Source organism: Dipteris shenzhenensis, chromosome 23 (genome assembly GCF_047967505.1).
Source record: "Dipteris shenzhenensis isolate YYH24624 ecotype China chromosome 23, Dip_SZ_1.0, whole genome shotgun sequence".
Classification (NCBI taxonomy): Eukaryota; Viridiplantae; Streptophyta; class Polypodiopsida; order Gleicheniales; family Dipteridaceae; genus Dipteris; species Dipteris shenzhenensis.
In genome coordinates, this window is record NC_141618.1 from 46,628,077 (window position 1) to 46,655,078 (window position 27,002).

General features: G+C 46.7%; 1 protein-coding gene across 2 annotated transcripts in view; it reads left to right on the forward strand.

Annotated features, from left to right (window-relative positions):
• The window catches only part of LOC147887467 (Mitochondrial substrate carrier family protein), an 81,314-nt gene that overhangs the window by 43,529 nt on the left and 10,783 nt on the right, over positions 1–27,002 (forward strand). For both annotated transcript variants that reach the window (XM_087394813.1, XM_087394814.1), the window contains 2 exons: positions 9,561–9,644; positions 9,768–9,853. In XM_087394813.1, coding sequence (XP_087250939.1) covers positions 9,561–9,644; positions 9,768–9,853 — 170 coding nt within the window. The remainder of the gene's footprint in view (positions 1–9,560; positions 9,645–9,767; positions 9,854–27,002) is intronic.

Sequence of the window (27,002 nt, forward strand, 5' to 3'; positions counted from 1 at the left end):
AAACTTCCTTCGTAATAACCAGCAAGTACACTTTCTTTTCTGCTCTCTCTCTCTCTCTCTCTCTCTCTCTCTCTCTCTCTCTCTCTCTACAGAGACACTAGGGCCCAGGACAACATGTCGGGCTGGACCCCCCCCAAGGTATTTTATTACTTGAAGAGAATCTGTTACAAAAGTTCAGCGTAGAGCTGTCTGGTCCTCTCCCCTTTCCCAAAACGTGAAAAATCCCCTTTTTTACAAGAGCTTCAAGCTCATTTCAAATTGGCAACATGCCACTTGTCTAAAATCTAGACTAAGTCCTATTACATGCCACTAAGGGCCACTCTGGAGTCTTCAAAGCACTTGGTCACACGAACCGCCTCCTAGATGCTTGTCAGGCTCCCGTAGCGCTTAGGAAAAATAACTCTTCCTAGTACCTGCAACAATTAATTAAAGCGCACCACCATGGCACCCATTAATTGTTAGCGCTTTGCATGCAAATAACACACTGTGGACTAATTCTAGTCACGGTGGGCGTCCCCACTGAACACATGTGCACACCTAACAAATATAAAAAATATATATTTATTCTCTGGTTGACCGGAGTCAACACTCTTGATTATAATTAAGGAGCTTTGACCAAGGGTTGAGGCGCCTTAATTATAGCCAAGTCTCTCCAACCGAAGTTGGCACATCTTGGTTAACCGGGGTTAACCCTCTTGGCGTATGCCAAGTCTTGTTGACCGAAGTCAACACTCTCTGATCGTAGTCAGCTCTGTAGTTCTCTGGTTAACCACAGTTAACCCTCTTGGTAATAAACCAAGTCTCCTTGACCGAAGTCAGGTTTACTTGACTAGAGTCAAGTATCTTTGACCATAGTCAATCCCTTGACCATTAAAAGAACTCTTTGACCATAATTAACATATATAAAACACTTTAATTATGATCAAATAAATGGTCAACTGTACTTTGACTTAGGATATTTACATTGTGGTGACAGATCCTCTGATATTGGCTCTGTAGGCTTTGTTCCCTAGAATTTCTTTAGAAGACTCACATGGAATGCATTGTGAATCCTCCAATGCTCTGGTAATTCCAACCTGTATGCAACCTCGTTTATTCTTTCTATAACCCTGAAAGGGCCATAATATCTGGAAGATAACTTTGCATACACTTTCTGTTTGCCTTTAAACTTGCGGAGCCTAGCTTTCTTGAACTTTAAAAGTACCCAATCCCCTTCCTTGAGATTTAATAGTCTTCTATGCTTATTTGCAGCTCTTTTATGCTTCTCTTGAGACCTTTCAATTGCTGTCCGGACTTGGCTGTAAGCTGTCCGGAGGTCTCTCACAAACTGATCAGTTGCAAATATTTCATCCTTGGTCCTCAAGATAGGTGGTAGAATCACCTTCCCATAAATGACCTCAAAGGGGGCTTTCCCTGTAGAGCTGTGTATTGTATTATTGTAAGCAAACTCTACCAATGGTAGGTACTTTTCCTAGTCTGAACCTTGGTCACCCACGTAGCATTTCAGCATATCCAATGCTGTAGAATTTGCTACTTTACTTTGACCATATTTCTGGGGATGGAAAGAAGAAGAAAATTCAGATTCGTCCCCATATTATCAAATAAAGCTCTCCAAAATAGACTGGTCATTTTGGGATGTCGATCACTGACAATGGACTTAGGCATACCATGGTGCTTAAAGATCTGTGCCATGAAAAGCTTAGCCATATGAATTGCCTTTATGGTTTTGCGAATCGGAATGAAATGAGCTTGCTTGCTGAATCTATCAATGATAGTCCAAATCCCATCATTCCCTAACTTTGATCTTGGCAAATCAAAAATAAAGTCCATTGCAATACTTTCCCACGGTGCCTGAGGCATGGGAAGAGGCATAAGTAGGCCAGGTGCCTTCCGTCTATCATACTTCACTTTCTGACACGTAAGGCATTCAACAACAGACTGATGTATATCTTTTTGCATCCTTGGCCAAAAGAAATACCTCTCTAGTGCTAGAGTTGTTGCTGTAATTCCTCTATGTCTAGCATAGGGAGGTACATGGCATTCCTCCAAAATCTTTTTCCTCATCTCTTGGGTGATGCATAGGCAGTCATCTTTCATTAAATACCCATCTTTTAGGGAATAGTAAATGGTGGACCGCCCCTCTTGCATTTGCTGTAAAATCTCACCAAAATTTGCATCATTTGCATATTGCTCTTTCATATCTTCCAAGTCCTGATGATAAGCAATAGTCACACTGTTGAGCTGGGGTCTTCGAGACAAAGCATCTACTACTCTGTTCCGAACTCCTGGAGTATGGACAATCTGAAAATGATACATTGACAGCATATTTGCCTATTTCATATGCTTCTCGGAAAGCTTTGTCTGAGTCAAAAAGTATCTTAGACTTTGGTGATCTGTCTTAATTGTAAAATTTGCACCCAAAAGATAATGCTTCCATGTATGGATGGCATGAATTACAGCCAATAACTCTTTCTTATAGATTCCCAAATATCTCTCTTCATCCCGGAGTCTCCTGCTCTCATAGGCCACTACATGACCATTCTGATGCAATGTAGCCCAAACACATTCCCCACAAGCATCACAATCCACATCAAATGGCTGATACAAATCTGGAACTATTAAGATTGGCTCTGTGGTCAGCCTCTCTTTGAGTGTGATGAATGCTGTCTTTTGAGGAATTCCCCATCTAAAAGCTGCATTTTTCTTAGTAAGATTGTGGAGTGGAGTGGCTATATCCTCAAAATGCCTGATAAATCTTCTATGGTAAGAACAAAAGCCTAGGAAACTTCGAACTTCATGCACATTTTTCAGCTTTGGCCATTCCTGAATGGCACAGATCTTTGCCGGATCCATCCGTATCCCATCTTTGGATATTATATGCCCCAAGTAATGGATTTCTTCCAGGAAGAATTCACTTTTCTTGTTGTTTGCATAGAGCTGATGATTTCTAAGCTCTTGAAACACTATAGCAAGATGTTCCTTGTGCTCTTCTTCGGACTTAGAAAAGACAATTGTGTCATCGAAGAAGGTACCAATGAACTGTGTGTAGGGTCGGAAGATACGATCTATCATCCTATTGAAAGTAACTGGGGCATTTGTCAATCCAAAAGGCATCACCAGATATTCATGCAACCCAAAAGTAGTGCGGAACGCTACCTTGTGCACATCCTGAGGCTGTATCCTCACTTGGTGATAGCCACTCTTTAAGTCTATCCTGCTGAAAAATGAAGCTCCATTTAACTGATCCAGCACATCATCAATGCGCGGAATAGGGAATCTATTCTTGATGGTCATTTTGTTTAGTGTGCGGTAATCGACGCACATACGGAATGAGCCATCTTTCTTCTGTACTAGCAGTACAGGGGAACAAAAAGGAGAAGAACTGGGCTGAATCAGCCCCTTGGACAACAAGTCCTGCACCTGAGTCATAATTTCTTCTCGCTGAGTTGCACTAACTTTGTATGGGGGCCTATTGGGTGGCTCACCGCCAGGAATGAGCTCTATGCCGTGATCCTCAGGTCTCTCAGGGGGTGGCTCCCCACGCAAAGTGTCAAAAAAGCAATCTTTAAAAATTTCAAGGAACTGAAATTTATTATGATCTGCCTTATTTCAGCATGCATTTCCATATCTCTTTCTTTTACAAAAATCATGTAAGCTGAAATTGCAGACTTTATTTCTTTTCCAATAGAACTATTTGATACAATGGGAATAGTTTTCCCTCTATTCCTAGCAACCACACGATGTACTTTGCCTCTATGTACAAACTCCAGCACTCTTTCAGGAAGAGTCAACGTCACTGCCTTGCGATGAAACCAAGGCATACCCAAAACTACATCATGATGTTTCAGTGGAGAAATGAAGAAGTCTTCCTGATGCACATAACTCTGTACATGAAGATGGAGCTTCCCTATCAAGAGAGTGACTGGCACAGGGTTTCCACAGAACATCTGATCGGCATCCACCAAAGCCCTGCCCAACTCCTCCGTCTTTATTCCCAACCTCAGGGCTAGATCCTTTGATATAAAGTTATCAGTAGCCCTTGGATCAAATAAAATCAGCACTTGCTGGTCTCTGACTTTGCCCCATAATAGCAGCAATTCTCGTTCTTCTGGGTTTGAAACATGACCCAGTATGTCAAGAATTCCTCCTGCCATTGGCTTTTGCGGTCCTCGTGGCTTCTCTGCCTCTTTCCCCTTCGAAGTTGAAGGCTTTTCTAGGCACTGGGCAGCCACATGCCCCTCTTTGCTGCATCTGAAGCATTTACCCTCTTTCCTGAAAGTTTCAATCTGTTCAGGGGTAAACTGTGCTCTTTCCTTATAGGGCTTTTGCACATGGTTTCCTCTCGGATTTTGAGGCTGAAATCCCCTCTTCTGAGCCTTGGGAAACTCTCTTGTTTCAAACTTGGGGGTCGCTGGCTTTTTATCCCCCGGTAACTGTGCCTGTAGTGAAGGCACACCAGTAGGATCCTGCATGTACATGAGACTAGCCACATTGGCTGAATGCATGAGATCTGATATTTCCCGGTAACCGTGCCTGTAGTGAAGGCACACCAGTGGGATCCTGCATGTACATGAGACTAGCCACATTGGTTGAATGCATGAGATCTGATATTTCCTGGTAACCCTGCCTGTAGTGAAGGCACACCAGTAGGATCCTGCATGTACATGAGACTAGCCACATTGGCTTTATCCCCCGGTAACCCTGCCTGTAGTGAAGGCACACCAGTAGGATTCTGCATGTACATGAGACTAGCCACATTGGCTGAATGCATGAGATCTGATATTTCTTTAATATCTTTGGTGTTCACTTGGGCCTGTATCTTAGGAGTGAGTCCTGCCTTGTACTTCCTGAGTTGAGTCACCTTGCACCCAAGTGCAGGGGTGCATGTGACAGGTCCTCTTCCCAAGAAGAAGAAGGCGAAGCATCATCATAGTTCATCCATCTTCTAGCTCTACCTCTTCATCCTCGACATCACCTCCTTCTTCGGGGTCTTCAGAGTCAAAGAAGAAGAAGAAGAAGAAGAAGTCCAGCAAGAAGGAAGAGACTAAAGAATTCAAGGACGGTGGGAAGTCAGTAAGATTTGCCACTTACAATGGCCAGTATGGCCAAGCTGAAAAGACTATGTAGTTAATAAGGCAGTTTGATGCTACCTTTAGCATGGAAAAGTTCAGTGAGTCCTCAAAGCTTCGTATGGTTGGTTTACACTTGACTGGTACAGCCAGTGCATGGTGGATAGCTAAAACAGGCAACTATGTAGCCCCCAAGAAATGGAAGGACTTCAAGAAAGCCTTAGCATTATAGTTCCCAGATAGGAGATTTTGTCGTATGTTGTGACCCCTTTGTGAGCCCTTGTCCAGGGACAGTCAGGCACAAGCTACGTAGGTCAGTCTCTCAGCCTTAGGTCAAGTAAGTAGTCAGTTCTTGTTCACTAGTACCCACTGGAGAACAGTAGGTTAAGTGTTTCCATCTTATAGTTTAGGTCTTAGCCTAGGTTAGGAGTCCCTTTAGGGTCCCCAAAGGCTGGACAGGTAAGCAGGGAAGGCAGCCTGCAAAGGCTGCCCAAAAACTCCCCTGGCAAATGAGCCAGGGAGGACTTTTTATAGGCTGGTTGTAGGCCAACCAGTCTGTAAAACAGATTGAGTCGGTCTGTTTACAGATTTATAAAAGGGCCCCTTGGCTGCCCTGTTTTCTCATTCAGTTTGCTCCTGCATTCAGTCCTCCTACAGCTCCACTTCAGCCTCCCGTGCAGCCCTGGGATCCTCAGATCTGGTCCTGCTCTAGCCTCAGTCCCTTGGCCATCAGTTCAGCCTGATCTGAAGGTGACCACGCAGCACAACAGTCGGAGGTTTGGACCAGCAAACGGTGAGAGGTTTGGACACTGTTTCCTCAGCTTTCTCAGCTCTCTTTTACAGTTTACACAGCTCACTCTCAGCTCTATATTTCAGTCATCTCTCAGTTCTCTCATAGGATCTATCACTTCTAGTTTTCACTCTCTCACTCACGCAGTAACCCTGCATTCCGGTAGACAGCACAAGCCTCTTCCTTGCCTTGGAGAAGCATCCTACATCGTCAGTGTGGACAGCATCAAGGTCTTGGTATTGGTCGGCGTTGCCTCTCAGGTCCTTGGGTTTGCTATACGTGTGCACAGTGAGCTCTTCAGAAGCTTGTTCCGTGCTCTCTTGAAGAGTGTTCTTTGTATTTCTCAATTCTCCAAGTATAAAGCAAATTCTCCCTTGATTGGGGGAGGGGGCCCTCAGTGGGTACAGGGATCCAATCGGTTGTCGACTCTACTCTCTCTCTCTACCCTCATCTCCTTTCTCTCTCTATGGTAAACAACGCTCATTCCTCGCTAAAGGTTTAAAGAAGGTCTTGTTGTGAATTACACGATCAGATAACCGTTGCATGTTACAGGACCTGCACTTTCCCTCTTTTTGCCCACCACCACTTCTTCCTGATTTGCTCTAGAGGGAGGCTTCTCTGGCTTTCCCTCAAAAAGAGGTTGTACCATCCTACAAAACAAGGGATCGCTTGTTGCCTCTCCCAACTGAGTAATCAACTCTCTATAGGCATCCTCTTTGTTTATCTGTAAAGCTTCAGCCTGCTGTACCTGGGATGATTGGGCATGCTGCTGTGAAGCCATCTCTGCAACTTGTCTGAGATCTGCAACTCTCTCACACACGTTGTGTAAGCAACTGATGCACTCAGCCTTTGCTCTTCAGAAAGAAAGTACCTCAACAAGAGGTGTCTTGCATTCACAACTTGTGCCAGTAATGGGCTGTCAACTCAAAGCATAAACCCACAAAGCTGCCAAAGCATCAACAACTGTATTGCCCCTTTTCTGGCTGCTACAAAAAGCACTCAGAATGCATTTGATTCATCTTTCCAGTGCACAAAGGCATGCATTTTCTCTTTTCTGCAAATCTCTGAATTCTCTGCTCTTCTGCTGCTTTTCTGACAGTAAAGGTCTGACAGATAGTTGAAAATTGATTGCTAGAACGGTCTTTGCAACTGTCTTTTTTTTTTTTTTGGTGTGAAGACAGTAACTGGATGGGTAACCGGTTGGTTACACTAACCAGACTAATTGGCTTTGGTCTGGTTAGTCTGTGACTAGATGGTTACTGTCTGGTCAAACTGACCAGACTGGTTCTGTTCTGTTCTAGTTTGGTTAGGCCAACTAATTGGACCTCTGACCAGGGTTAACTAACCAGAGTTCACTTAACCACTGGTTTGCCACATCAGCCTACCACATGTCTTGCCACATCATTTGTTGAGCTGTCTGCCACGTCAGCATTGCACATGCATACCACTTGGCTGCCACGTCACCTGAGTACTTTGTCACATCATCCGCTTGTTGCTCATCAGCCACGTGTACTCCTATCTAGCACCCTGGGCACGTCAGCATCCACGTGAACGTCGAGTAGTTTCATGAAGCTTTAGAGCAAAGGGCATTGCCAAGCTCCGCGCGCTCTCGTCGGAAGTTTGTTTCCTATCAAGAGAAAATCTTCCGTCAATACACTAGAGAGCATCACCCATTTACGGTCACGAGACTTCATTCATCGCCAACATTCGTTAGACGCGTGATGATATAGTTTGTCTCTGCTAGTACTCCACCCGAGGCGTCAAGTAGTTATCTGTTCACTATTCTTCGTTGACACCTAAGCCTCAAGTGCCTCGTGGAGATCATATGCAAGGATGAGCGTCGCCCGTGTCTTTGTCGGCCCTACGTCATCTCATAACGTGTGCCAGCGTGAAGGGTCACTGTGCATAGAGGCATCTTTACATTGAAAAATCTCCGTTAGACGTTCGATACTCCCGTCGCCCCTTTTTTTTAATTTGTTTGTTTTGGCTAGTCCTTCGTGAAGACGCCAAGCTTTCTGGTCTTCAAAAGGAAGCACTCCGTTCCGGTCACTTCATGCTAATATTTCAGCATGTCTCGCACTGTTCATCAAAATTTTAATCTCCCTCTTTTCTTGGATCGTCACAGCCTAAGAAGTCTGTGAATCTTGCTCTGATACCAATGTAATCCCCTTCGTACAAGTCAGCAAATACAATTTCACAAGCTCTCCCTCACTCCCTCTCTCTACAAACGCACTAGGGCCCAAGACAATCGTCGGGCTGGACCCCCCCGAAGGTTTTCATTCATGAAAAGAGAAGTCTGTTACAAGAGCTCAGCGTAGAGCTGTGTGTCACAAAATCCAACGTGAAAAAAATCCATATTGCAAGAGCTTCAAGCTCATTTCAAATTGGCAACATGTCTAAAATCTAGACTAAGTTCTATTACATGCCACTAAGGGCAACTCTGGAGTCTTCGAAGCACTTGGTCACGCGAACCGCCTCCTAGATGCTTGTTAGGCTCCATAGCGCTTAGGAAAATAACCCTTCCTGGTACCTGTAAATATTAATTAAAGCGCACCACCATGTTAGCACTTTTACATGCAAATAATAGACTATGGACTAATCCTAGTCACAGGTGGGCATCCCCACTGAACAAACATGTGAACAAAACATATAACACAATTCTTGGTCGACTGAAGTCAACCCTCTTGGTTGTAATTAAGGAGCTTTGACCAATGGTTGTGGCGCCTTAATTATGGCCAAGTCTCTCAAACCGAAGCTGGCACATCTCTCCAACCGAAGTTGGCACAACTTGGTTAACTGTAGTTAACCCTCTTGGCGCATGCCAAGTCTCGTTGACCGAAGTCAACACTCTCTGACCGTAGTCAGCTCTGTGGTTCTCTGGTTAACCGCAGTTAACCCTCTTGGTAATAAACCAAGTCTCCTCGACCGAAGTCAGGCCTACTTGACTAGAGTCAAGTATCTTTGACCGTAGTCAATTCTTTGATCATTAAAAGAACTTTTTGACCATAATTAACACATATGAAAACTCTTTAATTATGATCAGATAAATGGTCAATTGTACTTTGACTTAGGATATTTACATTGTGGTGACACTTTGCCCTTTGTCTCCATGCTATAGGCTCACCGACCACAACTGCCCATGGCCATCCGGATCTTGAACAACAGCTTTTGGCACACGTGTGCCATCTCTTATGCCAGAGGTCATTTGTGATCGGCGAAGAGGAATTGCATGCACATTATGCCATCTAACGCATACATGTTTTCATGTCTCTTGTCCAAAGCTTTGAAGCATGGGTCTTGAATAATGCATTTGTTTTTTGTGAAGAGAAAATTTCACACATGGCTGCAATTGAAACTAGATTTTTTTGAAGACTTGGCACATATGGCACTTTTCTTAATATCAAAGTTGTACCTCTCTTTGTCAAGGTTCAGCAAAAGTCTATTTTTTTGGTGGGATGAAATGTATGCATCTGGCTGAATGGATAGTTTTTTAAAAAATGTTTTTTGGCTGCCTTATTGCCACTGCCGAACCCATTTATTGCAGCTCATCAATATGTTTCATGTCTTGAACCTTGAAATGACCTTGAGCAGGGAAGCAAGATGCTTTCTTGCTTTGTTCTAAGACTGTAGATGTCACTCTTTACCTTTGCTTTAAGATCACAAGTTATAATATGTCATTGGTGTTAAAACAACTATGGCAGCTGGCTTTTGGAGGTTTAGCAGGATCGACGGCTGCACTTTTTACAACACCTTTTGATGTTATTAAGACACGATTGCAGACACAGGTAGATCTTGACCAACCCATAGTGGTTTGCTGACATGTAAGTTAGAGTTTTGATCGGTATTGAGTGCACTTTTACCTTTTGTCTTCCCAGCTGATAATGCTCTTCTTCTTGACTGCTATACAGGCACCAGGCTCAATCATGCATCAACGGGGAGTTGTACAGACCTTTCAGCATATAGCTGCTTCAGAGGGTCTTAGAGGATTGTATCGGTAATAATTTAGTGATTCAACTTTGCCTTTAAGCTATTTTGTGTAGTTCAGGTGATGCTAATAAAGCAGAAGGGTAGCTCCTTGTGCATTCACTTCTCACAAAAGTTCCAGCATGGTGACCTGTGGGACATGTGTTCTTCAAGCTTTGAGAAAGTGTGCATTTCTCTTTCAATGTTAAGAAAAGCTGTTTCCTATGATTGAGTCTATTGTAACGTTTGGAGCCTTTATAGAACTCACTGTGAAGACTTTTGTATAGTGGATGCTCATATGTGTATGCAAGTATATGGATAAGTGTTTATGTGCGAGAGAATAAACGTAAGGATGGCTTACAGCCCCCCTGGTCGGAATTCATAACAATGGTGGGGATGTCATAAACACATAGATCCTATCGAACACCATTTGGTTCAACCTGGCCGACAAACATAACCTTTTGAATTTATTTGAATTTTGGTTCTCTCATGAAGCCCATGCGCACTTAAAGTTTGGGAATTGGCTTCAAGCTTGAGAAAGTTCCATATTGCATGCGTTCGTAACAATCAGAAGGTGGCTCCTGCTTCCTTGTTCCTAACAAGGAAGTTAAAGATGTCGTGGACCATTGGCTAACCAGGTTGAACAATGAGATGTCTATGCTCAAACATGCTTTTCACTTTCAAGTAAAATTTGAAAATCTCTTTCTACTTGCAAGTAATTCAAACATCTTAATTACACAATGTTTGGTAACCTGTAAGAGTATACAAGTGAAATTTTCATTGGTAACAAACACTAGAAAACTATTAGTATTACAAAGATGTAGGTAATTATTCTATGAGAATAGAGCCCACAACCGTTTTGAGGTAATCAAAGTTTGTAAGCTTTTTCGTACTGAGTTTGCAGTAATGGCGTTGTTGGCTCTATGCTTGCAATGAACAATACTTCTTGGTGGTCCCATGTGCTTGGGCAAAAGCTTCACAACGTTGATTACCTTGATTACCTCAATAATACTACTTGGAACACAAGTCAACACATTTTCTTTACTTAAATGTAAGACAACATTTCTGATCTAAAAGAGCACTCAGATTATAGCCAAAACAAAATGATATATACATGAATGTCAAGTACAAAAAATTGCGAACATATGTACCAACATCTCTAGAAACAATCCCTAAGGTAAGGTTCCAAAACAAGGCTCTATTTTGCTTCACCCTCTCTTCCTCTCTGCCACACACCTTTGTGATGGCTTCAGTAGTTGCTCGAGGCTGAGCATGTCATGACAAGAGAAATGATTATTTAGTTAATTAATAGTCATGAGAACCTTATTATTGTTAGGCGCCAATTTGATGGTGCGGTTATATGTTTGTATTTATGATCGATCAAGCGGTGTAAATACTACCGCTAAACTATGTAACATTGGCCAATGATTAGTAATAAAGATATGCACACATGTGTCTAGGTCCTAGGGGCAATAGGAAAGGGAAGGATGCATTAGAGTGCATTAAATGGTAGGTGCAAGAGTCATAGGCTAAGGGTAGGTCTAAATGGGAAGATGGAGCTTGAGTGATCTCAAGGGACATTAATGCAAGAGTACTCCCCTTCATTGTGATCATTCATAGCATTCTCTCTACCACATTGCATTCATCCACCTTCTCTCTCCCACCTTGCATGCAGGTCGAAAGAGAAACAAGTACTCTCACGAGGGCGCTCTTTCCCATTGGAGGGCCAATCGCCATTCAAATTCTACATGCATTGCACACATTTGCATTCTTGAAAAGCTTGGAACTTCACAGTTGGTATTAGAGCGATGACAGTCCATCATTGGGACAAGAGAGAGGAGAGGAAGCGGGTAGGGAAGGAGAGGGAGGCTGTGCACGGGGTGGGCAGAGACCGGCGCGGTCCGACTGAAGTGAAACGAGCAAGCATGGCAGGCGCAATGGGAGGGAGGGCACGTCTGAAGACTTTGGAGTCGGCACGTGCTAAGAGGCCGGACGACAACGAAGCGACAACGTATGAGTGGGAGCAACAGTTTGCACCTGCGCCACCAGGGTGGCGGTGTCTCTAAGATGCGTATTCGGACATCGGTCGATGCTCCAGACCTATGCTCCGCTGAGATTGAACGAGCTTGCACTGCAGTGGGCTGAAGCTGAAATGCTTCCCAGTAGAGCTGTAATAACCCAGGAGAATCTGCCAGTTCACCTTTCTCCATCCACTTCGCATCTAATGCTGAATAATTTCTGAATTTTACTAGATAATGATAGGAAACTTACCTCTGACCTTTCTTTCCTTATGTGCCAAAATTTGCTTTGGAATCAAGAAAGAAAGAAAGAAAGAAAGAAAGTTTATTAAAGTCTTCGAAGACCGATGGGTCTATGAGACTACGAAAATCCTGATACAACAAGCTATGGTAGTGGAGCTACTAAACGAGCATCCATACCAATGCAAAATGCAAAAATGCAGAATGGAAGTACTAAGTCCTAAGTACAACATAGTCATGTCCATGGTCGACTATATATCAATCTCAGCATCATCATCATTAGCGGCAGCAAGATGTCAGGATGGATGAGGCAATGGAGGCATGAAGTCGGCAATAGAGTGCTGTCGGCCACTCAGAGGTGTGGTCGTGGCATGTCTCCTGGTCATAGCTCTGCGTCTGACTAGGGTTACTGTGATCCTCGTTGGTCAGGCTCTAACTCAAAACAAGGAGGGGATATCCCCAAGTGTGATCGGTGTGTCGACCCTCTATCTAAGCTGTCAGTTCATAGGCTTCGGGTCATGGTCATGTCGAGGCCTCGTCTCATGGGAATCCATGTGATCTAGCTGAAAGAACTTCGTGATAGAGCTCTGAGAGGGATCAACCAAGGAAAAAGTGTGCTCCAGTCTCTGTGCTCGGAGTATCCTCTCGCAGTGTCTAAGTGCCTCATGAATAAAACTTGCCAAACACCGCTGGTCCAGATAGGAGAGGAAACGGGCAAAAATCCCATAGCTATCCTTGAAGAGGCAGTGGAAACGCCCTCGGATCTCATAGTAAACAGGACACCTGAAGATGAAATGCTCCTCTGTCTCAACCTCCTGCATGTCACACAGTGTGCATATGCGCCTCTCCCTGGGTAGTCGCTCTGCTCTGCCGCTCTCGATGCGAAGTCTATGTGAAGAGACCCGGAACTGCCCAAGAGAGATCCTTAGCGAGTTGGGTAGGTGGATCTGCGTGTATCTTGGCGGGTCAATGAAACCCTCCGCTATGATATGTAAGAAGTGATCTCTGTAGAAGCTAAGCTTCACTGGGAGTTCACTCGGGTCCCAACCAGGTCCGAAATGTGTGTAGCTGTTGTAGATCCTTACGAATAACTTGGTTGACCTCGTGTGATAGGAGGGGAGAGAACGGAGCATCCATGCTGTACTGGAAGGGAGGTAGTCTATCCATGTGAAGCCCCAGTCGCTCAAACTCTCTCTCTGTACGTGCATACCAGCACCTCTGGTCCCCTATTGCTGCAAGTGTCATAGAAGAGGATAAAGCTATCCATGGTAGCCTGCTACGCCCCGAGGTGTAATCCCCATATTCCCTAACTTGGTACAGGTACGTGATGACCTGAAATGCGGCATCTAGCTGTAAAGGGGGTGACCCAAACTCAGCCTGAATGATATGATGAGGAACAGATGGCTTATCACGAATCATCCGTGATAACATGAGAACCTATAGCCGCTCCACACGGGCCCACTTTGTATCCGACAAGTCTGGCTCCCAACAAGGGCTGCTGTACATCCCCGCTGGGCGAACCAAGGAGTCAAAAAGCAAACCCTTGGTGCGTGGATCTTGAAAGTGTGAGCGGAAGCACTGCCTCTCTAGTATGGCCAATGAAGCATACCCTCTGCTCAAGCGTGCCTACATCGCGGGTCTCATAGTGAAGCTGGCCCAAGATAAGTGTATGATGAAACTATCTCAACATGTGACCCCTCAAATGTGAACTACTCCTGACGCATGATGGCTTGAGATGTATTGAAGATCATGACCTTGGTTTTACCAAGGTTGACCTTCAAATCATGAGACTCACAAAAGGATTGTAGTGTGTCTAGGTGTCTCTGTAGCCCCTCTGCCAAGGAAGACAAGAGAGCCACATCATCTGCGTAGAGCAATATCTGGATCAGCGTGCCTGCAAGAGAGCAACCTACACCCCCTTGTGTCTGCATCACTGTCTCAAGCTCGTCAATGTAGAGGCCAAACAAGGTAGGCGACAAAGGACACGCTTGTTTGACCCTGATGGTACTCATGATCGCGTCTGTCCATCCAGATCTTGCATGAACTCTGCTTGAAACTCTCTCGTAAAGTGCCATGACGGCCCAAATGATCTCTTGGTCATAACCCAAGTCCAATAGGTGTCGTATGAGGCGGGCTCTCGGAACCATGTCAAATGCCTTGCGGAAATCCACAAAGCAACAATAAACCCTTTGCTTCCGTGTCCTCGTCTCCTGGATGATATATCTGAGCATGAGAATGTGGTCCATGGTTCCATGATCACGTCGGAATCCGGCCTGTCCTGCTGCTCTAAGTCCTCGACACTCTGTAAATCTGCTAACCTCGGAGTCAAGTACTGATGCATAAATCTTGGACATGACATGTCCAATCATAATGGTCCTGTAGTTTGCCGGGCTCATGGGATCCCCTGCCTTGTGGATGGGTGAGATAGTGTTAATGGTCCAAGTGTGTGGAAACCCCAAACAAACAGCTTCATTAAAAAGCTTTACTAAGATCGGGGCTAGGATGTTAATCCCATATGAAATGAACTCAGTGCATAACCCCTCATGATCCTTCGCTTGGCCATTATGAAGTTTCATTACGGCATCCTTTACCCCTCCTCTAGTGAAGAGGGTGCATGATGTGGGGCGACGCATGTGTGAGAGATTAGGGACTGGCTGATTTGGGATGTCATAAAGTGTGCGTGCATAATCAAACCAGATCTGAGTGTCAGTGAGTGGTGGAGGGGACCGTTCTTCTAGAAATCTCCGCCAAAAGTCCTTAGAGTTGTTACTAAACAAAATGTTCAGTAGCTCCTCTTTGTTTTGACGAATGAAGTCTAGTTTCTTCCTCCGTACCAGTCTATAGTACTTGCGTAGTGTATCTGGTGCGCTCGAAAGACAGTTTTTTGTTTCGAATTTGAGCTAAGGGCGTAAAGCCTTACACTCATCATCATACCAACTATTATAGGGTACGGTCCCAGGGGGTGGTGGACGGGTGGGGTGGGTGGTGTGGGAAAAAGTGTGAATGGTAGCCTCGTGTAGTGAGCGGGTGACAAGGGCAGCACGATTCTTTAAAAGGGGTATGAAGTTAATATAAGTGAGAAGTATGTACAGACGGCCAGAGTAGAGTTACAGGAAACGGGGAAACGGGAAACAAAAACGGAAACGGAAACGTTTCGGGATTTTGAGAGGGGGTGAAATGGAAAAACGCCACGTCATCAAGGGGGTTTACAAAAGGGGGTTTAGAGTAATGCATACACACATTTAGAGTGCTCTACCTTCAAAAAAAGTGCACAATAAGCTATAGCTCTACCTAGTACCATTAATATTGATTGTAACTTTGAACTTTGAAGATTCAAGTTTCATTGTTCAATCAATCACAATGCAAATTACGCAAGGTGGGGTAATTTATAAATCCTTTAACAAGTTACAAAATGGAAAAATGATTCATGATATATGATATTTAAGAAACCAATCATGATTCATAAATGGTAATTCAGCTTTCAAAGCCCAAATGTCATAGTAACAAAAAGAAAGCTGAAATCCAAAAAAGGCTACATCGAGGATGATATCATATATGATCAAATAATCAGCTCATTCTCATCCTGAGACTCAACCTCTGCCTCCTCCTCCTCCTCATCATCATTCTCCTCTACTAACAAATCATCATCATCAGGTGAGTGGGCATCATCTGGGCTATGAAATCCAATATATTTGTCATGCGTATACTCGTGTCTCATCTTGTTAAGCAAACGCACAAGATCATTGGCCCGTTGCGTTCGCAGACGATTTCTCTTCTTTGTGTGGATATGGGCAAAGCTACTCCACAAACGCTCACAAGAAGAGGAGGTGCAAGCTTGGCTTAGAATGCGGATGGCAAGCTTTTGCAACTCGGGGGAATCAGCTCCATAATCCTCCCACCATGTAATAGCCCCAACTCGAAATCTGAAATTCCAAAACTCATAAATTTCAGATTTCTAATTTTGTATTAAATAACAAATTACAAGTTCCTAAAATCTGAAAATTAAAATGAGTTAATATTACCTATCATGCTGTGCATCTGGCCATCCATACATGCCTTCCTTATTGCGATAATTGGCAAGCTGGTCTTTTATCCTCCGGCGTCCATCACGAGTTGGCACCATCTTTTGAAGAGTGAGGTTCCAACCACGAACAACCTCTGCATCACTCTGTTGTGCACTTGCCTTGTGTTGAAACTCCGGGTCCAACACAAAGGCAGCTGCATGCATGGGAGAGTAATATTGATTCCATCTGCTCACAGCCAACTCTTCCAATTCTCTCAACCTTTGGGGATCCTTTTCTATTTCTCTGATATTCTCAATCATCCGATCCATCCCCTCATACACCTTACCAAGAAAAGGCATATCTCCATCAACTCGGTTAAGCAGCTTCACAATAGGCACACATAGATCAACAATGTGAGATGCATCAACCCAAAATTCATCATGCCTATGCACAAGTCATAACAATAATTTCCAAGAGCCTGCCTAGAAGTGGGCCATGCATCCCACTCTGGGCTTGCCACAACTTGTTTCAGTGCAGGTCTCATTTCAAGGAGCCTGCGAAGCATCAAAAAGTTGTATGCAAATCTTGTCTCTGCATACTTCAAAAGCTCCTTGTTGGCAAATTTACGGTTAACTGCCACCACCTCATCCTCTAGAAGCTTGCCCCTCAAAGCATAAAATGTGGGAGGGGTATATGTGGATCCAAATGTTTTGATTTCTGACACCATCTTTGAAGTAGGGTGATCTAGCAATATTGAAGCTAATCCCATTGGAGTAAAAAAATTGGGCCACAGCTGCATCTACTTGTGCCTTCCTTTGCGGATGCCATGATGTGTAAAGACTGCCCTGCCTATGTGAAGTAGACCGAGATGCAGCAGGAATATCAGCAGGAGCTCCATGTGCACTCGCAGAAGAAGAAGCCGTAGTAGCAGAGGGAAGAGGACTTTGAAATGCAGTGGCCTGCTGAACACGTGCTGCATGAGCACCTGAAGAAGCTCCTACACCAGTGGAAGCCATTGTCTTTGCCCTTTTTGTAGTGGGCAATACTTCAACCTCTCTTTGCAACCTTTCTTTCTCTTGTGGTGAGATTACGGAGCATAGCCCAATCCCCCATCCTTAATGCCAAGAAGATGACATTTGACCCTATTAGGATTCCCTCCTCGCTCCAATCCACACCATCTGCATCTAAACTTGCGAGCTCCTCCTTTCTTGGAGTCATACTTGCCTACCAAATCAACTTGGCTCCACAATAATCCGATTGGGTGAACTCCTTCTCTTGCTGAGGGACAACGCTTTGTGAAGCCATATCCATGAGCAAAAAGAGCACTTGTACAAGCTGCAATAGATCAAATTTCAAAGGGAAAAGCCAAGAATCAATGGTTGCAGCCAAAAAACAACAAGATGTTTGTGGCAAGAGAAGCATAGAGAAAGGAAATGTGCTCACCGAAGCCGGGTGTCCAAAAGAGTAGCCACTCGTAGGGCTAGGACTCGGGAGAGAACCAGACGGGCCAAGAAATCGTGGGGGAGAGCAGTAGGCAGGCGAGTAGAAAAACGCGACGAGGCGCGCGGTGTTTTTTATGTTTTGTCCTATGTTTAGGTCACGTCCGAAACGGCATCGGAAACGGCGTGTTTCAGGTCAGAAACGGCGTTTCAGATGCCGTTTCGGCGTTTCGGATCGCTGTTTCGGGCCGCGTTTCGCGTTTCGATGCCGTTTTGCGTTTTGGGGGATCTGGCACGGGGGAAACGCCATTTCAGGCCTAAATTGCACCGTTTCGGCGTTTTAGCGTAATTATGTGCCAGAGTAAGGAGGTGAATGATCTTGATCAAAGTGTATATCGTGGTAGGCGGAGTAAGAACTGAGTGGGGTGGAAGGTGCTGTGCGAAGAGGGGTGGAGATGCTAAAGAAAAGGTATGTATGATCAGCCCCTGGGGGGAGAGGTGCTACAGTGAAATCAGTGATGTGAGAGGTGAAGGTAGGAGATCCCATGATGTAATCAACAACGTTGGAGCCCCCCCCATGTGGAAAGCATGTGAAACCACCTGAGGCGGGCCACCTGTCAAGACCATTGTAGATAATGAGATCATGTATCCTGCCGAGGTCTAATACGGCCTGCCCATAAGATGAGAATGGACCTTGCCTGTCAGTTGAAACCCGTAGCATACCTGCCTCCTCAAGGTCAATATCTGGCAGTAGAGTAGAATCATCTCTGAAGTCAAGAAGTGGTACCTGACGGGCCCTTAGCCTCGCGTTAAAGTCCCCCACCAGGAGGACTTCTCCGCGGCTAGAGAAGTCAACGATGGACTAATAAAGAGCAACAAATGGGGATGTCTCATCATCACCTCGGATATCTCTGGCAAAGTCGGAGGTCTCAGGGGGGAAGTAGCAAACTGCGACAAACAGATTCCGGTTGTCTATGTGCCGAAGCTGGATCCAAAGAAATCTGAAATATGTATCTCTCTGCTCTACTGAAATGGTTCCTAGAAGTGTGGATCTAAAAAGGACTGCAACTCCACCTGAACCTTGAACTCCTCCTGTACCCCTCATCTCATCTCTATAGGCAGACTCCCATGTATATCCGGCGTCCGCTGACTATTGGAAGGGGGCGCTCTGGACTCTGATGTGTCTCTGTATAAAAGACTATGTTGTGTCCTGTATAGAATTCCGAGAAGTTCCCTGGTTTTGACCATAAGGTGCCATTACAGTTCCAAATGGTGCAGGACAGGGTCTCGAATATCTGAGTCTCATAGACCTCGCTTCCCTATGTAGGGGAGGGGATAGGTGCCCTACGGTGGCCTGTAAGAAGTCGTCCCTCTCGTACCATTGCCCACTTCCCCTCCTTTCGGGCCTGATCCCCGGGCCTGATCTCGCTACTGCAGCAAGGAGCGCCTCTCCTCAACCTGTAGAGGTGTGAGGTCCTCATCCATAGAGATCGCTAGTTGATCTCGAAGGACTGACCTACGTCGTAGAGCTAAAAGTCGTGCCTGAGTGTCATGGAACCGTATGATCAAGGGTTGCTCTCGGTTGGGATCTCTCCCCACCTGCCATGCCCTCTCTATCCTGTGCTCTGTCACACCTAGGGTAGCGGCCACGAACGCAGTCGCATCTGCCATCGGTGTAGCCTCAGTGCGTGGGATCCCGTGTACTTTGATCAACCCATCTAGATGTCTCCTCAATAGCAGATTGCATGCTTGCAACCTGTGCCTCGACCACCGGGGTACACTCTGGGACAGTGTGTATGGATGTGACCTCCTGTCAGAGTTGCATGATATCTTGTTTGAGTCCCTGAATGAGACCAGCCTGCTTCCGAATGGCCCTAGCCTGCTCCCGTGCGAAGCGAGTCAGCTCCATCTCACGCTTACGGAAACTATGTATCTCCATGAGCAGGGTCTCACAGGCCTCTGGCATATCAGCCCACCCATGTCCAAGCTGAAACTGTGATGACTGAGGCATGAAAGTGTGGGACTGAGTCCGGAAATTGGACGTTGACTGGGTGAGGAACGGGGATGACAGTTGAATGGATGAGGTAGTCCCAACGGGGTGTGGGAGTGTGGGCTGACTGAGAGGGAGAGGGGAGAGTGAAGCGTAATGCGGAATAGTGTATGACATCCAAGTAGGGGTCATAAGCGGTGCGAGGGCCGTAACAGGAGAGGAGGGAAAGGGAACAACCGGCGCCATGGGCATGAGTATGTCGCTGATCATAGATGTAGAGGAAGCTGAGACTGGAACTGGAGCTGAGCTTGAAGCGGGGGCTGAAGTCGAAGTGGAGATAGAGATAGAGGGAGCTGAGGCTGGAACTGAAACTGTAGCAAGAGCTGAGGTCGAGGTAGAGATAGAGGCCGAAGAGGCTAAGGCTGGTCCTGCGTTTACTTTGCTGTCCACCCCGAGTCCACTTCGGTTGTAACGTGTGTTCACATCCTCTAGTTTCAGTTGTGTCGTTTGCTTTTTTTTGTTGTTGTTCTCGTCTTTCTTGGCTTTGTCTCCCATTTCTCTTGGGCCTTTTTTTGGGGTGCAGGTCTTAGTGTCCGACCGGGAGCGGGAGCACTGGCTCGCCCCCCATGATGGGAGGCATGCCCAGTGCGAGGTGGTGGTGAGGCGGGGTGGAAGCCTGAGGTGGAGAGGCAACCAAGAGGTGGAGAAGGAGAAGAGGTGGTGGTGGGGGGATTTTTTTTTAAAATAAATATAATTCTTAAAAAAAAAAAAGGGTAAGGTGGTGAAGGAAGGCGGAGGGCCTAGGCCTAGTCTAGGGGCCTAGGTGGAGGGAGGTTGCCAGCACCTTCAGCCCAGCAGCAGCAGCAAAAGGGGGGGGGGGGGAGTAGAAGCGGAAGCTGCAGTAGGATCTGCAGCAAGAGCGGAAAAGGGGGGGTAGCGCCAATGGGTAGGGCAGAGCGGGGTCGGCAGAGAGGGGTGGGGTGGCTAGGTAGGCTGAGCATAGGGAGGGGGTAGCTAGGTAGGCAGAGTGGAGCGGAGTGAGGAGAGGCTGAGCAGGGGGGGGTAAGGCTGAGCGTAGGGAGAAGAGGCTGAGCGGAAGGAGCAGCGCCAATGAGGAGCCAACGAGGCTAATGAGCAGAGCCAACATAACCAGCGCCAACGAGGAGCAGAGAAGGAGGGCTATGGTGATGGCGAGGTGACGGGCAAGGGGAAGGGAGGCGATGGCGATGGCAAAGGCTTGCTGCTCCACCATACAGATACGTAAGACAAGGCATTGGCTCTAAGGCATTGGAGCAAAAGGGGTTGGCGAGGCTGAACGGAGGGCTAACAGAGGGGTTGGCGAAGCTAAGCAGTTGGAGAGCAGCGAGGAGCAACAATCAGAGAGCAGAGAACAGCGATGATCAGTGACGATCAGAGATACCCTCATGCCTTCGTTGTCCCGTCCCTCATTCATCCTACTCATCCACTTCAGGCTGTTCCTCCACAGGCATCTCTTCAGGCACATCCCCACGAAAAGGTTTCAGCAAACTCACATGAAAGGCATGGTGAATTGTCCAGTGCTGAGGTAGCTTCAGAATGTAAGCCACATCATTAATCTTCTGCAAGACTTGAGATGGTCCATAATACTGCATATTCAGCTTAGTGTACAGCCTTTCCTTGCCTTTCTTATTCCAAAGTCTTGCTTTCTGAAAATGCAGCAAAACCCAATCACCTTCTTTGAAAAAGAGCTCCCTGCGGTGATGGTCTGCTGGTCTCTTTTGCTTCTGGTTTTTTTGGAGGGCTTCTTTAACTTTCTTATAGGCTGCATGCAAACTTTCCACATACCGATTTGCTTCAAAGATCTTTTCCTTTGTGTGCAAGATGGGAGTACCTTTCTTCCACCTTCCACGATTTCAAAAGGGTGCTTTCCCTGTGGAAGAATGCATTGTGTTGTTGTATGTGAACTCAACCAGTGGCAAAAACCGTTCCCACTTTGCCATATGCTGTGAAATGTAGCATTTGAGAAGATCCAAGACAATAGAATTTGCCTCTTAGACTGTCAGTCATATGTGGATCTCTATCATTGACAATGGATTGAGCATTCCATGGTACTTTTGCCATCTAATCCACTGAAATCTTCTTCCTGGCTGGAATCCATGGCAATGCAAGGCATATCTGGGATAGGTAGTGGATGTAGCAATCCAGGTACCTTCTGCTTGTCATACTTCATCTTCTGACAAGTGATGCATGTTCGCACAAATGCCTCAACATTTTTCGTCAAAGCTAGCCAATGAAAAAAATGCTCCACTCCCCATGTTAGCAGGCAAGGGTAAGACGACGTCCCCTTGTGCTTCCTCATCGCAGCATTAGGTCCATTTGGGGAGGGAGCCAGAGGGACGGGGCTCGTCCTCCAAGTCAGCATCTCCCCACCTACATCCCGGACGCCCCTTACCGCGGGACTTTTGGAGGTTGGGACCCTGGAATTACCTGGAGACCCTGGACTCTTAATTTTTACCGCTAGAGGTAACGCTTATGGTCCTGCAGCCACGGAAGGGGGGTTTGATCAGCGCAGTGGGCTCTCAGACATAGTTACTATCAAACGCATTTGATTGATTTACCAAACGTCTGGAAACGTTTGAAAAAAAGGCGTTTGGAAACTTCAATCAAACTTTGCTTTGCATGCACAAGTTTGAAAAACCCCACGTTTGAAAAAATCAACGTTCGAAAAGACCCAACTTAAGCTATGAAGATTTCGCCTCTCTTTTCATACCCGTTTTGATGCCCATACCCGCGCGACGGCATCCGTACCTTCGGCGTTGAAAGCAAGAGCTCTATCTCCAAGGTCGTGATGTTTGCTGCTCTCCAGGCCCTAGGGTTGCATGCTGCAGCCTGATCTAGCTTTTAGATGCTAGCTACTAGCTACCAGCTATTTAGTAGCTAGTTAGTAGTTGATAGCCTTGACATTGATGTTTGGGGACATCATCGCTTTCATATTTTGCCGCTAGCAAGGTCTAACTTGTAAGCGGTTTTTTGAGGGAAAAAGTTTCGTATTTGACTTTGTAATTTTGTTTTCAATTTATGGGCGTAGGCCCCAAGTTCCAAGCTTTGTAGTTCAACTCTTTGAGAGTCGAAACTCAAAATGTGACTAGTTCGGTAGTGGTAAGTTTGTAATGGGTTTTTGCTTTGAAAGTCTAAATTAAAGTTAAAATTCCAGCTTGTAAGCTGTGTATTATTATTTGTTATAACAATATGTCAAAATATGCAACATAGTAATGACATATATGTTAAAATATGCAGCATAGCATTTTATTTATTGAAATTATGATATTAAAAAAACCCACGTTTGGAAACTCCACCTCAATTTTTCCAACTTATCAAACGTTTGGAAACTCCAAACGTTTGGAACCTCCAAACGTTTGATTGTAACTATGCTCTCAGACACACCCCGTGCAGGACGAGGAGATCCAGTAGGTCATGGCAGGGATTTGGGAACAGTCAGAGATGACACCGTGCGAAAGCTGGGCTTCGTGGGTGGACGAGGCGACCCAAAGGAGCAGTGAGGAGTTACAGGCTCATGCCCTTAGGTGGAGGAGGACTCTTCAGGAGCATGAGCGGGCTTTGAGGAGAGACCTCGTCTCCATAGAGCGGCTCAGGGAGCACGACCCAGGCTCTCAGTGGCTTAGCGGCAGGTTCGAGAGCGCTCGCCTTGAGCTTCAAGACACGGAGATTCGGCGGGATGAGTTCTCCTATCACTCTTCCTGAGCCTGGTGGATAGAGCAGGGGGACAGGATGACGTAGCATTTTTTCTAGAGCAGTGGGCCCCGATCGGCAGGCACACAGCTGCAGCGTCTCCGGGATCCGCAGGGCATCATGCACACTGACCCGCAGGAGATATTAGACCTGACCATAGGCTTTTACAGCCAGCTCTTTCAGACGAAGAGGATGACTCGAGTTGGTATTGTGGCCCGAGAGTTAGTTTGGGATCACGTTCCGATAGTAGTCTCGCAGGATTTATGCAGCAGGCTGGAGGAGCCTTTCACGGATGAGGAGCTCTGGGAAGCCCTCAAGGCTCTCCCGACCCATAAGTGTCCTGGCGAGGATGGCTTGACTTCAGCCTTCTTTTGGAACTTCTGGGAGATTATCTTTACCCCTTTCCAAATAGCATGTCAGAAGATTTTTGACACGACCTCCCTCCCTCAGTCTTTGAGCAGGGGGTGGATTTGTTTGATCCCGAAAGGGGGAGATAGGTCAGACATCCACCTGTGAGACCGATTACTTTGCTTGATACGGCATACAAGATCCTTGCCAAGATCTTGAGCTTGCGGTTACGGTCCCATCTCACTGACATCATCCACAACACAAAGATGGGGTTCGTCCAGGATCGCAACATCCTGGACACTTCACGTTCTGGGAGGTAGTGGATTGGCCGAGTGAGGAGTCACAACCGTTGGCCGTCCTTCTCTTGGACTTTGAGAAGGCCTACGACAGGGTGGAGTGGTCCTTCCTGGAGGGCACTATGCGGAGATTGGGTTTCTCAGACAGATGGGTCAGAGGAGTTTCTGCGCTTTATGCGGGAAGCTCTAGCTAGATGCTTATCAGAGGACACACGGGTGAGGCCTTTTCTTTCTCTCGCTCGGTCGTCAGGGCTGCCCACTCGCTCTCTTCCTCTTCTTGTTCATGGCAGAGGCTTTGGGCTACTACTTGAGATCACAGGTGGCGGGCCTCACAGGGTTGAGGTTCCCAATCAGACAGGAGGAGGAACTGCTTGACTTCGAGTTTGTAGATGACACGGCCTTGTATGTTGAGGGCACCACAGCGAGTTTGGAGAGAGTCAGGGGAGCCCTGGCTATCTACTGCGAGGCCTCAAGTACGCGGATCAACTGGATAAAGTCTATAGGTTTCTTCATGGGCTATGAGGAGACATAGGAGATTCGTGAGTGGGGGAGTGACTTTGGCTTCAGATGGATACCGCGGGGCCAGACAACGAGATATCTTGGATGCCAGATTAACACTATAGCAGAGCAACAGATTGCCCTGGTCCTTGAGAGTGTTTGGCGCAAGCTTTTCTACTGGAGCTTGGCCAAGCTCTCCCTTGCAAGTTGTGCCTTGATGTCAAACCAGGTCCTTCTTGCCACGGCCTGGTATATCACCTCTTGCTGGTGCTTTCATACAGGATGCATTGGGCAGCTTTGTCGGTTGGTTCGGAACTTCCTTTGGGTTGGATCGGATGGCACACAGAATACTAGAGCCCGGGTTGCTTGACCGATGGTGATCATGCCGCAGGCACTGGGAGGCTTAGGTATCATATATCTGGAGATGCAGAGCAGAGCCCTCCTAACAAGTTGGTTGTTCGCGGCCTCGCCCCAGGTGCAAAGCCTTGGAAGGTCCTCTTACAGCGAGGGCTTCTTAGGAACACCCCATGCATCAGAGGACAGTGGCAGCCTTCACACAGGTGGATCTTCTCAGAGGCCCCCCTTACAGGGAAGGGTTTCCCCTTGATAAGGAGTCTTCACAGGGTGTGGCAGAGACTTGCAGGGGGTCTCATTCGTGCTCTGCCCAGATGCAGAGAGGAGTTTGAGTGTTAGCCCCTTATGTGGCACCCATAGATCTGAGATTAGGAGGGACGTATGCTCGGACAACGGATCCACATTGGTTGGGCACAGTGGGACAGTGGTCCGTTCGAGTCTTTTGGCCGATGGAGTAGATTACCCATGGAGGCGGAGGCGAGGCTTAGCGCCATAGCGCATCTGTGAGAGGCAGGGCAGCGGATGAGAGAGATTGACCTAGCCATCCCTGAGTCCTAGTGGGAGGGACTTCGCGTTTGGAGGAACAGCATTTGGTTGGGGCAGTTTTCTCAGACTGGCGTCCCCTTGAGGATGATGTGCAGCGAGGCACCACGCACCTCGGCTTCTTCCGTGTAGGACCTGGAGGCCTACTTCATCCGCTCACAAGAGAGACCCTGAGATGGATGGGAGTCTTGATGGGATTCACTGGCAGATGATCAGAGTGGTGGGACGTTCGGGGAAGGAGTGGCACATTGACCCTCCTAGTATCTTAGAGTAGGATGCCCCCATATGGCGCCTTTGGCTGTGGGAGGGTAGACCCTTGAGGGAGGTCCAGTGGGATTTAGGAGAGTGGTTCTCGCCCCCCAGGGGCGGCCTTGCTGAGCAGATGGATGAGATGAGCTTCTTTTCCTACACCACATGGATTGACAGGAGGCTTCAGATGGACTCTTCGAGGTGGACCCCCTCGAGGGAGCGGCATTGGGTGACCCAGAAAGTGCCCTGGGATGTCCGTTCCAGGTTTTGGACGCAGTTGTGGTCCAGTTTGCGGTCGAGGAAGATATCCTACTTCTTCTGGCTAGCCGCCTATTGAGGCTTGCCCATCGGATGGTTGTTGGAGCAGATGCGAGTGGAGGGGCAGTGCCATTGTTGCTTTGGTGGTTTCTTGGAGACGATCCCGCATTGCCTTTGGAGCTGTCACAGAGCAGGGAGGATCTGGATGGGAGCCCTCAGGATCATGACCCGTATGCAGAGTCTTCAGAGGGACTACACCTGGGGGATGGTGGCCTGGTTGACTGAGGGAGGACATGCGTTCCAGATTGATGAGATGTCCCCAGCCTACCAGATACAGAGTCAGAGCATCAACCTACCGGATATAGGGTCAGAGCATTTGAAGGATAGCGCTCCATGAGACAGTCCCTCTTGATAGCCTAGCTCCCCTTTCTCCTCCGGAGGACAACGCTGGGGAGGTGGTAGCTAGTATCATTGCGTGGAACATTTGGGTGGCTCGTTGCAGTCTTGTGATGGGTGAGCATTAGGTTCCACCCTTGGCTACCATGGTCGCCATTTGGCAGGATATCATCTACACTCTACGCTCCACTTGGGAGCATGGGACTCCAGGCTCTAGAGTGACTATTGAAAGGCGTGCTCGATTCGGCAAGGCTTGGCCTGTAGGAGTTTTCTACATCTTCACTCCGCGAGGGATTTGCTGGTTGTATAGTCCCCCTACTTGGCTGTTCGCCCCAGTGCCAGAGATCCCCTAGGCAGTGAGCTGGGTTTTTATGATACAGGCCGGTTCTTCTCTTTTAGCCTTTTGGGGTTTTTTTCCATACTCAGCACCTTCGGGCATGCTGTTTTGTATGAAGTCTTTCAAGCATTAATAGAAGGTTCCTTTCTTTGCAAAAAAAAGAAAAGAAATGCTCCACTGCCTTTATTGTGACATCAATGCTAGTGTGTCCTGCATATGGTGGGGCATGACTCTCTGTCAAAACTTTTAGCCTGAGCTGCTTTGTGACATGAAGTCTGCCATGCATCATCAGAAAACCATCCTTAAGCATATAGTGCTCATGTCTTTGGCCTTCAGCCAGCTGATCACAAATCCTTGCAAAGTCATCATCATTTGCATATTGATCCTTCATGGCATCAAGCACACTATGATATGCAATCGTGACTGCTGAAACTTGAGGTTTTATGGCTACTGCTTTTGGCATTGGCTTCCTTGAGAGTGC